At 36.0% G+C, this 12,236-nt stretch overlaps 1 protein-coding gene across 2 annotated transcripts in view; it reads right to left on the reverse strand.

The window, feature by feature from the left end:
- Nucleotides 1–2,096: 2,096 nt before the first annotated feature.
- Nucleotides 2,097–12,236, reverse strand: part of LOC110116224 — a 28,874-nt gene continuing 18,734 nt past the window's right edge. For both annotated transcript variants that reach the window (XM_020849722.2, XM_020849723.2), the window contains 2 exons: nucleotides 4,018–4,165; nucleotides 2,097–3,166 (listed from right to left, as the gene is read on the reverse strand). In XM_020849722.2, coding sequence (XP_020705381.1) covers nucleotides 2,283–3,166; nucleotides 4,018–4,165 — 1,032 coding nt within the window. In that variant the 3' untranslated portion in view covers nucleotides 2,097–2,282. The remainder of the gene's footprint in view (nucleotides 3,167–4,017; nucleotides 4,166–12,236) is intronic.

The following is a 12,236-nucleotide window of genomic DNA, read 5'->3' on the forward strand; positions in this document are numbered from 1 at the left end:
GTTTTCTTCGGGGTTATATTATGGTGATATTGGTCTTCACTTTAAATTATTGAGTGGGAGTGAAAAACATCATCTTGGGAAGTCGGGGCGTATGAAATCATATGAATATTACATGAAATCTGAGTCCAACTCTGAAATTCTTCACAAAATCTCGATATTTTTGAAACTTTCTTTGTTGCTAAGTTTGAATCGTCTTCTATGTTTAAAGAGCTTTAGATTTATTATACAATAATTTTCTAAGAAAAGTTTTTAGACCTCTCTCTCTCAAGAAATTATTTTGTGAGATCACTGAACGGTTCAGAGACGAATAAGGATGCGGCACGTCACTCGATATACAGCGAAAAAATGACATGCACTTTCTGATTCGCCAATGTATGTCGTCCGGTGACCGCACATAATAATTTCTTGTCTCTCACACACACACAACCTTTCTTTTTGAATTTTTCTTTGTTGCTCGGTTTGAATGGCCTTCTATGTCCAAAGTGCTTTGAACATATTTATTGTACAATAATTTTCTAAGAAAATTACTCATACCTACTCTCTCTCTCACGGCAAATTATTAGATTTGGTCACCTGATACAAAAATACATCAGGATTTTTCTCTATCTACAATAAAGCGCAGCTACTGTAGCAGCTGCACTTTGACTGTGTTTTTACTGTAAACTGAGAGAAATTCAGATGTATTTCTCTGTCAGGTGACCGGGCCTAATAATTTGCCCTCTCACACACACAAAATCTCTCTTTTTGAATTTTTCTTTGTTACTTGTTTTGAATAGCCCATTATGTTCAAATTTATTGTATAATAATTTTCTAACATTAAGAACCATAATATGGATTGCCCTAAAGATCGTAATAAGTCGTACAATAAGTGACCTAATGATTATGTCACTTTCAAATAATTTCATCATATCATATAAAGACTAAATAATGATTATTAATACAAAGTAAACTAAAAATTACTAAATAAGGTACTTAATTAGGGAAGTTAATTATATTTTTAATTAGATTTAGTATTTATCATAAGGGATGAAGATACTTAGCAATTAATTAATGAGTCGAGTTACTATAACTAAAGATTAATTAATTAATGTAACATTATATTTTTAATAACTAATGGTTAAGATAATTGCTCACCATGGTTAAAAGATTTAATGTGTACAAATTAAAATAAAATAATTGTAGTAACAAATTAATAAAAGAATAATCCACAAATTAATTTATAAACTTTTAGGCTAATAAATTTAAAATAATTAATTATTATACATTAGTTATTGTTAAGACATTTAATGAACATAATTAGAAATTAATTTATCCAACTATTTTCTTATAAAGAAATAACCATCAATATATTAATTGGTATACTTAATGATGAGATAATAACCAACTAAAAATTTACTTAGGACATCAAATTATGATTATTAATTAAACAAATTATGAATTAATTAGTCAAATTAACCTCCTAATTAATTACCAATTTTTTTAGTAGCTCCTACAATGAATGCTAATTGCATTTAAATGTGCTTCAATGTAGGGGTGTCAATTTTGGGCTATTTGTTTGGTTCGGGTCAAATTTGAAACTAACCCAGCACTATTCGGGTCAACTTGAACCCGACCCATTTTTACAAGCAGATTAATTTTTTAGACCCGAACCCGACTAGCTTCAGATCCGGGTCAACCCAACACAATCCGAATGACCCGGGAACCAGGACCGACAAATAATTGCTATTTTTCGGGTTAAAAAACAAGTCAATCTCTAATTTTCCGATCAAAACAGGATCTATGATTTCCAAGTCAAAAATTGGTTCCAAGTCAAAAACGGGTCAATTTCGTATTTCCGTGTCAACCAACCTAGCTTTTGAAATAGATCAATCTATTGAACCCTAACTCGACCCATTTCAAATCAGGGTTGCCCCTAACCTAGAATTTTCAGGTCAGGTTTGTATCGGCTTTCGGGTCGTGTCATATATTAACACCTCTACTTCAATGTGGCACAATTTTTTTTTTTTTTTTTTTTAAAATTTAGATTTTTTTTTTTTTTTTAGAAATTCAGATTTTGATAAAATAATAAGATTTATGATCCTCAAAAAACAATTTGATAGGAATTAAGTTAAATTTTTGCTTGAATGCTGCCAGAAAGGCAGAAATAGGAGATATCAAACATCCCCAAGAGTTTCTTTTGCCTACAATCATTACATAAGGAAAACATATATAAATATTAAATTTGCATAATCGATATCCCATATTACAGAAATTACAATGATGGTTTCTTAGCTGATATGCATTTAGCTGTGTAAAATCACCTCCTCCTCCAGCTGGGAATCACCTGAATTCGGACTAATTACCTCAACAATCCTTCCCTTTCCTTCTCCTGATTGTTCTTCTTTCAAGTTCTTGCTCGTAGTTTCTTCAGTTTCAGTACATTGGTTTTCTTCTATTTTCCTGTCAGAGCTGCCATTCTTGGTGTCCTGAACTAGCTTATCAGATGCTTCGTCGTCCGGTTCAGCTACAGCTTCTTCGACTAACAGCTGGTCGACATCAACAGCAGAGTTATTAACACTTCGGCGTCTTTTGCCATTTTCGTTCCGACCACAGCTTGTCATTACTCCTAATCTTGACTCAGATGATAGCTGCTGCAGAGGAGCTTTTCCCGAGCCTTGTTGCACTTGGCAAAGCTTTGATGTAGTAAGACCACTTGAAGGATGGCTGAACTTTGAGTTAGGAGTATGAGATCCAGTAATGGGGGCGGTGGCGGCCGTGGTGGTGGCAGCAGTTGTTGAAGAAGAGGATATAGTACCGGTAACTGAAGATCCTATAAGAGAAGAGCTGCCGGCGTGTCTTATACGAACAGCATTGACCGACTGCGCTGCTTTGAATAGCGAGGCGGCTGTTAATGGAGTGGCAATTCGTCCGCCGGCAGCAAAGGCGGCGGCTTTGATGAGAGGATTAGGGCAGATGGCAGGTTTCAATTGTGCTGATGGCGGCTTCTTTTGGGCAGTTCGGGGCTTATTTGAGGGGTTTGGGGGTACTTTCTGAGACGAGGTTTCCAGATTGATAGGTTGGTTTGGCTTAAAAGCTTGAGAAGCACAAGCCGGTGATTCATCAAGTGCCCCAGATGTTCCTCCAGCTATTGATGCGGATGAATTGGCTGTCTGCATGTGTGTTCCGCCTGTGATATGTCAAACCCTGTAATTCATTACTTTCTAATTCTAAAGCTGCATAAAAATGTGAAAGAAAAAAAATAAAAAATAAAATAAAACAGAAGCAGAGATTGAAGAAAATAGATACTCTCAGGCTCCGTTTGGGGACAAATTATTAGGTCCTGTCACCGAACCTAAATTTGCGTCCGGATTCCGTGCGCTTTTCATGAGCTTTTACTGCGCTTTCGATGTATTTTTTTGTAAAAGGGCAGATAATACACAAATTTAATTGCATACTAGCTACTTTTTTTGTTGAGTATTTGCAAACATAAAGCAAAAACACAACAAATATCTCACTCATTGAGTATTTGTTGCCCTTTTGCAGCGCTTTTCAAATACTCAGTAAAAGGGCAGCAAAAGGGCAATTAAAATTATGTATTAGCTGCCCTTTTGCAAAAATATATCAAAAGCACAGTAAAAGTGCATGAAAAGCGCATGAATCCAGACGCAAATTTTGGTCCGGTGACCGGACCTAATAATTTGCCTCGTTTGGGACGGCTTTTTTAGTGATTCTTAAAACAACTTTCAAGTAAAAAAATAAATTTTTGTACTAGAAAGCTGCTTTAAGAAACATTACGAAAGCTGTCCCAAACAAAACCTCAACATTGCTTCGGGTTATCATGACTCACATTTGATCAAAATGAATATTGTGCCTATTGAATTTACTTCATGATAAATACAATACAACGCAAATCAATCAAATTATATGGTGTATACTTGCTTCACAACAAATCTAAACTGTAAAAAACCCCGTGTAATCAAATTAATTCAGGATATATTGGCCTAAATTTTCTTTTCATAGGAGAAAAGTTGTAAAAACCTGAAAGTATTGTTGACAAGCTTCCGGACATGGGCATATTTATAGCCATAGAAAATGCCTTCTGTGCTGCCAACATCTCCTCAGACCTTGCCTTGCTGCCATTGCTTTGCTTTGAAGATGTCTGGCGCTTTCGAATGATTGACCATCTCTGGAAAGTAAAACACTTAGCCCTTTGTAACCAACATATAATTAACTAGGAAAAAAATAAACAAGTGGCATGTGAATTGGTTTTATGCATGTTTATTAAGGGGCAGATTATTTTAGGAAGAACCCAACAACATTTTCAAACCCTGTTGCGAAACCAAGAAATTCCTTAAATAGTTTGATGTGTTTACTTTTTACAGTCTCCACAAATGAAAATTATTTATGAACAAAAACTAACAATGAAAAAAAAATGGAAAAAAAAAAAGATAAAAGATGTATAATCTTAGCAGATGAGCAATTATGCATGAAGAAAAGCAATACAAATATATAATAGATATACTTAATTTACTATATTAGAGAGGATCATATAATTCTTGGAGTTAAAACTAGACGGTTAAAATTAAAAAACGTCTTAGATGTATTATGCAAAGAATATCATGTAGTCTTAAAAGATGAATTTCATAAAACTAAATTTAGGCCAAATATTTTATACGAATCAATGTGTTGGACGATAAAAAAATCATTATAGATAAATTAGCCATGAAAGAGATTAAAATCTAAAGAAGGATGCGTGAAAAAACCATAAAGGATGGATAATAAATGATTATTATTAGACAATGTGATTAGTATATATTGAAGAAAAAAGTTTGGTAGAAAGTAAGAAAGTAAGTTTGGGCATATGCAATAGAAGGTAGAATATACGCCAACGAAATAGATAGATGAAATTAATGCTAAATGATTTAGAAGAAAATGCAGGTAACATGAACAGAAGTTAAAAAAAGATTAGTGCAAAACAAGTTTTTGTATCATGTAAGGCTCAACGAGAATGAAACGAGTTTGATGGTTAATAAAACCAACAAAATATAGTTTGGCTAAGGCTGATTCCATGTCGGAAACATTCCTTTGGACCAAAAACGTATTTGGTCATCATACTTAGAGAATGTGAAAATACAAATAGATAGAAGTGAGAAACTTTAGATGGAAAACCCAACAGAAAAAAAAAAAAAATTTGTAGGGTCTAGCCTAGAAGCTGAATTTCCACTTAGAACAAAGTAAGAGTGCAACAATTAGTTATCCTCCAAGAGATGTCAATAAAATATTATCAATAAGAAGATTGGTACAAAGTCTATATTAGCTCATGGAGTGCTAAAATTGTAGATATTGATAAAGGAAAAAATCAAAATGAGTAAGATTACCTCCAAGGATTAATGGTTTCTAGTTACAAGAGGTGACCAACGAAATGTAAGCAACAATGCTCAATCTATTGTCGAAGATGAATGCCATCAAGATGGTTTTGGAGGTATTTGGCCGGCCATTAACGAGAAGGCGGATGCACATAAGGTAGCTAGTTGCCTAGTTGGTCAATAAAAAATATCTGACCTGGCAAAATTTGTAGAAAAGTGTCCACACCGGTAGTGTTTTAGCTCAAACTAGAAATCTGACAAAGAGAGCTTGGAAAAAACAAATTCCAAAGTCTCAATGAACTAACAAGGAGGCCAATTAATAGATTTTTATCATAATCAAGTTAATAATATCTTGATTTTGTTCATGCTTATCCAAAACAAATAGAGTTGATTATCCCCATTCCACCCTAAAACTGATGTATTAAAAGATATTATAGGGCTTTCTTTTGAGTAGATCTAAAGGCTTTCGTTTGAGTAAATCTAAAACTAAATATATTGAGTATAATTTTAGTAATAATAGATCTAGTGGGGGTATTGCAACATTGGCCGATCAAGTCATTAATAAGAGCACACGTTTTAGATATCTTTTAAAACTATGGGAGAGAGTTATGGAGCATAGGTTGCGGCATAACATCAATGTTTCTCAAAATCAATTTGGATTCATGTCATGTAGGTCTAATATGGAAGCTATATATTTACTGAGAGGTTTGAAGGAGAAGTATAGAGAGAATGAGGATCTACATATGTTTTTTATTGATTTAGAGAAAACAAATGATAAAGTTCCAATAGAAGTGCTATGGAGAGTTCTACATAAGAAAGGGGTTAGTAATGCTTATATTCAAGTCATTAAAGATATACATGAGGGAGTTGTTACTTGTGTTCAAACACAAGGTAGTATGACCATGTATTTTCATATTTCAGTTGGATTACATTAAGGATCAGCCTTAAGCCCATATCTTTTTGCTTTAGTCATGGATATTCTCACTAGACATTTGCAAGAGGTTGTACCCTGATGTATGCTTTTTGCTGATGATTTTCTTCTTGTTGATAAGACTAGAGAGGGAGTTGAAGGTAAACTTGAATTATGGATGTCAACCTTAAAGTTTAAAGGCTTTTGTTTGAGCAGATCTAAAACTAAATATATGGAGTGTAATTTTAATAATAATAGATCTAGTGCCTTTGTGCAATCAAGTCATTAATAATAGCACACATTTTAGATATCTTTGGTCTATTGTTCAGAGTGATGGTGAAATAGATGGTGGATATTATTAGTAGAATTCAAGATGGATGGTTGAAGTGGAGGAATGCATCGGGCTTGTTATGTGATAGAAAAGTCCCTCCCAAACTTAAGGGAAAATTCTATAAGATGGTAGTGAGACCTGCAATGCTTTAAGGGATAGAATGTTGGCCATTAAAAGAGAAGCACAATATTAAGTTAAGTGTTGCAGAGATGAGGATGCTCATGTGGATGAGTGGCTTTACTCTTAAAGACATGATACGAAAAGAGCATATACATGAAAAGATTGGAGTAGCTCCAGTGGAAGATAAAATTAGAGAGTCGCCATAGATCGTTTGGTCACATAAAACGGCAGATGTATTAGATTTGACTTATGTTAAGAAAGGTAGAGGTAGACCTAAAAAGACTTTAGAAAATATTAGAAATAACATTTCTTTATTAAATTTAGATGAGAAATTGTAACGGGACACAATGAAGAAAAATGATTCATTTAGCCAAACCCACATAGTGGGATAAAGGCTTGCCGTTGTTGATGGGTCTTTCTTAGGTTGACCTAACAAACCAACCCAAATCCAAGACAAGTGGCACAATGGTGGAGATTCAAGCAATTATAATCACCATCTCTAATCAATAATTTGATGATATGGGCATGTCCACTTTAACGAATTGATCTTGTTAAATCTCAGCCCTTAGTTCCCTCATAGATCCAACGAATACAAATAGAGATACGTGGGAAGCCTTCTAGAAACACATTGAGTACCTTCCATAGCTAGACATTTGATTTAGGAAGGATTTTATTTCAGCAATTATTAATTATTCTATAGTTATGTATTTATTCATTAGACCTCTTGTATATATCTATAAATATGGAGTATATTGTATAATAAAGTTAAACTTTTTCCTCTCCAATTTCCTGAATTCAACACATCTCAATGATAGTTTCAATTCAAAGTTTCATATGTCAAATTGATTGGATCAATGATTATATAGTCATGATTTTTCATGAACCCAACAAGATTTTTGTAATGAAAGGAGATCCAACAATGAAGAAAGTGTATGATATATGTTTGATTTGCTTCAATTTTTTGAAGGTGAGCTTCACGAAAAGGATTCACAGGGGTCAAAGCTTTATTTAGACGGATAGAAGCAACTATATCATTTGTTCCACCTATTGATTGTGGCAAGAATGGATTGATTGTAAATTTCCCCTAATGATGAGGACATTAGTAGGAGATTCCGAAATGTCTACCGCCGGAAGCATTGTAGATCGACGGCTACGATGAGGAGCTTATATATTTGATATTTTATGTATTAGTTCATATTTTCTTTATTTACGTTTGTACCCTTGCTTGTGTGTTGAGTTGAGTGATAACCCTATAGGCATTTTAGTCATTTCTCTTCTTTCTTTATGAGGCCTATATATTAGGTCATTGGTCTTGTATTTGGATTATGATGATGATTTTGATGAATGAAATTTCAGATTTTTACCATTAGATCTCTTTGTGAGTTCTTGAGAGAAGTGATCCCTAAGATAGGGACAAGTATCACCCACCAGCCGCCGGTAGGAGCCGGGACTCGTGGTTAATTTCTTATTTTATTTTTCTCTTCCCTTTCCCCTAGCCCCACCGCCGGCCATCTCCTCTCCTCCTAAGTCGCTGGCCAACTCCACCCTACCCACCACCCGTCGGCCACCCACACCCACTCTCTAGCCCGTCGGCCCATCCCCACCACTTCATTAACCTTCAAGCCGCCACCTTCCCCCCCCAATCCCCTTACCCTTGCCCTCTTGATGATTATTTTAATCATCGTTAACAATTACCTTAATTAGCCCACTTATTTCGGGAGAGAATTTAATCCAATTTGAAATTCAATTTTGGATTTCAATTACTTTCCTAAATTAGCCTTTTCAAATTAAGGAAGTTTTCAATTTGAGTCTAATTTAATATTAAATTAGATTTGAATTATTTATTCTCTTTCCTGAAGTGAACCAAGGAATTATGAAGCATTAATTCCCCTCCCAATTTCCCTCACCCTCATCCATACCGCCGCCATCCCCTTGCTTCACCGCCGGCCACCTCACCCTTGCCCACTTGATGATGATTTTAATCATCATTAACAGTTACCTTAATTAACCCACTTATTTCGGGAGAGAATTTAATCCAATTTGAAATTCAAATTTGGTTTTCAATTACTTTCTTAAATTAGCCTTTTCAAATTAAGAAAGTTTTCAATTTGAGTCTAATTTAATATTAAATTAGATTTGAATTATTTATTATCTTCCCTAAAGTGAACCAAGGAATTAGGAAGTATTAATTCCCCTCCCCCCCCCCAATTTTGAATTAAAAATTTGAATTCTGATCCTTCCCTCCACCGTCAATTAATTCTCTTAACTGATTACCCTCCTTGGTAATTAATTTTAAAGAGGATTTAATAACCTTAATTCCCCTAACACATATTTGAATTTGAATTTGAATTTCAAATTATTTTCCCTTCTCATTTAATTAAATCTGAAAGATTTAATGCTCTTTCCATAACCTCAAACCTAGACCCCACAAACCCTAATTCCCTCCACACATAGCCCCTCCTCCGGCTAACTTTCGTTGGATCTCTACCCCGGCTTCCTCTCCTTCGTGGTGGCATCTTCCGGATTGTGGCGATTCTTCTCCTGCTAACCCTTAAAGAGTGTGAGTGAGGAAAACTCGAGGTGAATTCTCTTTGTTACGTGGTGGATTGTTTGTTTGTTGCACTACTTGTTTCATTATAATCTTGATATTATTTTGAGATCTTGTCTTTTATTGTGTAGTTACTTGCCATATCAATTTAAACAATTTTAAATTCGTAAAATCTTTTCAAAGTGAAACATTTAATTCAATCGTTATAAATTTCTACGTGCAATTCCGATGTGATTTCACATCACCTAACTTCCTAACTTCTATTGAGGTAAAGAATTGGTATTCAAATGTGAAACAAATATTATAGATCTGAAGTTTGGATAACATTGTATCAAAGATGGCATCAAAAACTGACTCAATATCTATAACTATGTACTGGATTAGACAGATCATTTTCTTGAGGCTTGTTTATAATACTTTAGATGGTGATTACGCCCTGAACATCAACAAGTCAGTAATCAAAAGAATATATTTTTGTAATAGAATGGTTAAATTTCATTTCTAAGTGAGGCCAAAATGATAAAAGTGGGGAAAGAAAGTAAATCAATAGAGTGATTACGATCAAACAATATCTAAATAAAAATTAAAATAAAAAGTGATTACATGTAATAGCTCATATTTTGACACAATCAAATAATATATCAAGAGTCTGATAGGAAATACTTGAGTTCGCAAGTAACCCTAAGGATAATACTTGAATTCGCAAGCAAACCTAGCAAGGATTGGCAAAAACAGCGAGAAAAAAGGCTGATTTTAGAGAGAAATCAGAAAAAAAAATGAGGCAAAAATTTTAGTAGATTGAAGAAGAAGCACAAGGGAAATACTTTGATTAAATCCACAAACAAGAAAAACAAAGTGAGATACAAGTTTCTTCAATTCCAGAGGAAGAAACAACTCTCCAAATCTCTAGCAAAGCTTAGAGCTCACACGAAAAAAACCCTAGATCTCAAAATTCAGCAAATCTCAAGATGCCCTAAACCCTAGCCTCCAATTGACTAATTAAAGGCAAAAGAAGCTTACAAAATCCTTAAACAGCCCCTAATTCAAATATTTCCTCCTAAACACAATTTAATTAAGTAGAAGGCCCCACTAGAGCTACCGCTCCCCGGTTCCACCCCATGCTTGGGCCGGCAGCTATAGCACTGAACCGGTCCCTATTGGATCGGTTCAACCGTAACATTACTCCTCTCCCAAAGACTCACCTTGTCCTCAAGGTGAAAAGAAGGAAACTGAAACCTCACTCTGTCGTATGGTTCCCAAGTGGCCTAGAACTTGGGAATGTCTCTCCATCTGATAAGCACTTCCTTATTCCCCTTTTTATCAACCTAACCAACCCCTCATAACTCCAGTGATTCTAAGATCACTTCCAGCTCCTCTGCCAGTGTAGCTGACAACTCCATACTAATTGCATGCTCCCATAGAGCTCTCCTCAGCTGTGACACATGGAAGACTAGGTGTATGGTGGCAGTTGGGGGTAACTTCAATAGATATGCCACTGCTCCGATCTTATCCACCACCTCGTAGGGACCAAAATACATTGGAGCCAATTTCTCATTCCTCTTGTTAGCAACTGATTTTTGCCTGTAGGGCCTTAATTTCAAGAACACTTTCTACCCCCGCTTCATACCATATGTCCCTCCTATGTGTATTTGCCCGCTTCTTCATGATTTATTATGCCCTCCACGGATGTTTCTTTAACTCCTCCAATACCTGGACCCTCTCTTCTAAGTATGGTTCAACTGAGGAAACTAGTATGCTTCCTCTCCCAAAATGCACTAAGTGTGGGGGGTCTCTTCCATACAGCACCTTAAAAGTAGTCATCTGGGAAGCCGAATGGTACGAAGTATTGTACCAATGCTCAGCCCATGGTAACCACTTTGCCCATATCCGTGGTGTTTTAGAAGCAAAACACCTGAAATATAGCTCCAAACTTCAGTTCACCACCTTCGTTTGCCCGTCTGTCTGTGGATGGTTGGTGGTGCTTCTCTTGATAACACCGCCAAGCAACTTAAAAAGCTTCCTCCAAAACTGGTTGAGGAACACTTTATCTCGATCAGACACAATCGATTCAAGAACCCCATGCAATCTAACCACCTCCCTGATAAATGTTGTCACCACTGATATTGAAGTGTAGGGATGTCGTAGGAGGATCAAATGTGCATACTTACTAAGTGTGTCCACCACTACCAAAATGACTGTCGACCCCTTTGAGCACAGTAGGCCGTCGATGAAGTCCATGAACACTTCCTCTCATACTATGTTTGGAAGTGTCAAGGTTGTAGTAGTCCTCCTGGAGCCATTGTCATATATTTATTTCTCTGGCACACTTCACACTTTGCCACCATCTCCTCAATATCTTTATACATCCCCTTCTAGTAAAGCTCCGACATCAACCTCCTATATGTCCTCTGTACTCCTGAATGACTCCCAACTGCACTGCCGTGAAACTCCTGTAATAAGTGAGAAATGTGTACGAAAGTTCATGGTACCACAAACCTCCCATGATGCAACAATCTCTCCCCCTCAAGATAGTACCTCCAATGACTACCATTATCTTTCATCAAATCCTCCCTGAGCTTCCTCAATTCTTCGTTGTGCATGCTTTCTTCCTTGATGGCCCCCCAGTCAACCATCAGTGGTACTAAAACCACCAACTCCTGAAGTTCCCCAACACATCTAGATAAGGCGTCGGTCGCCTTATTTTCCACCCCATGCTTGTACTGGATCTCAAAATCATAGCCTAACAGTTTTGACAACCATCTCTGGTGTTCCTCGGTCACCATCCTTTGCTCCAATAGGTACTTCAAGCTCCTCTGATTTGTACGGACAATGAAATGCCTTCTCAAAAGATAAGGGCGTCATTTCTGAATGGTCAAGACAATGGCCATCAACTCTCTCTTGTACACCGACTTCAATCTAGCCATGTTTGACAACACCTGACTAAAGTATGCTATAGGACTGTGATTATGCATCAACACTGCC

The sequence above is a fragment of the Dendrobium catenatum genome, unplaced genomic scaffold (genome assembly GCF_001605985.2).
Source record: "Dendrobium catenatum unplaced genomic scaffold, ASM160598v2 fragScaff_scaffold_698, whole genome shotgun sequence".
Lineage (NCBI taxonomy): Eukaryota > Viridiplantae > Streptophyta > Magnoliopsida > Asparagales > Orchidaceae > Dendrobium > Dendrobium catenatum.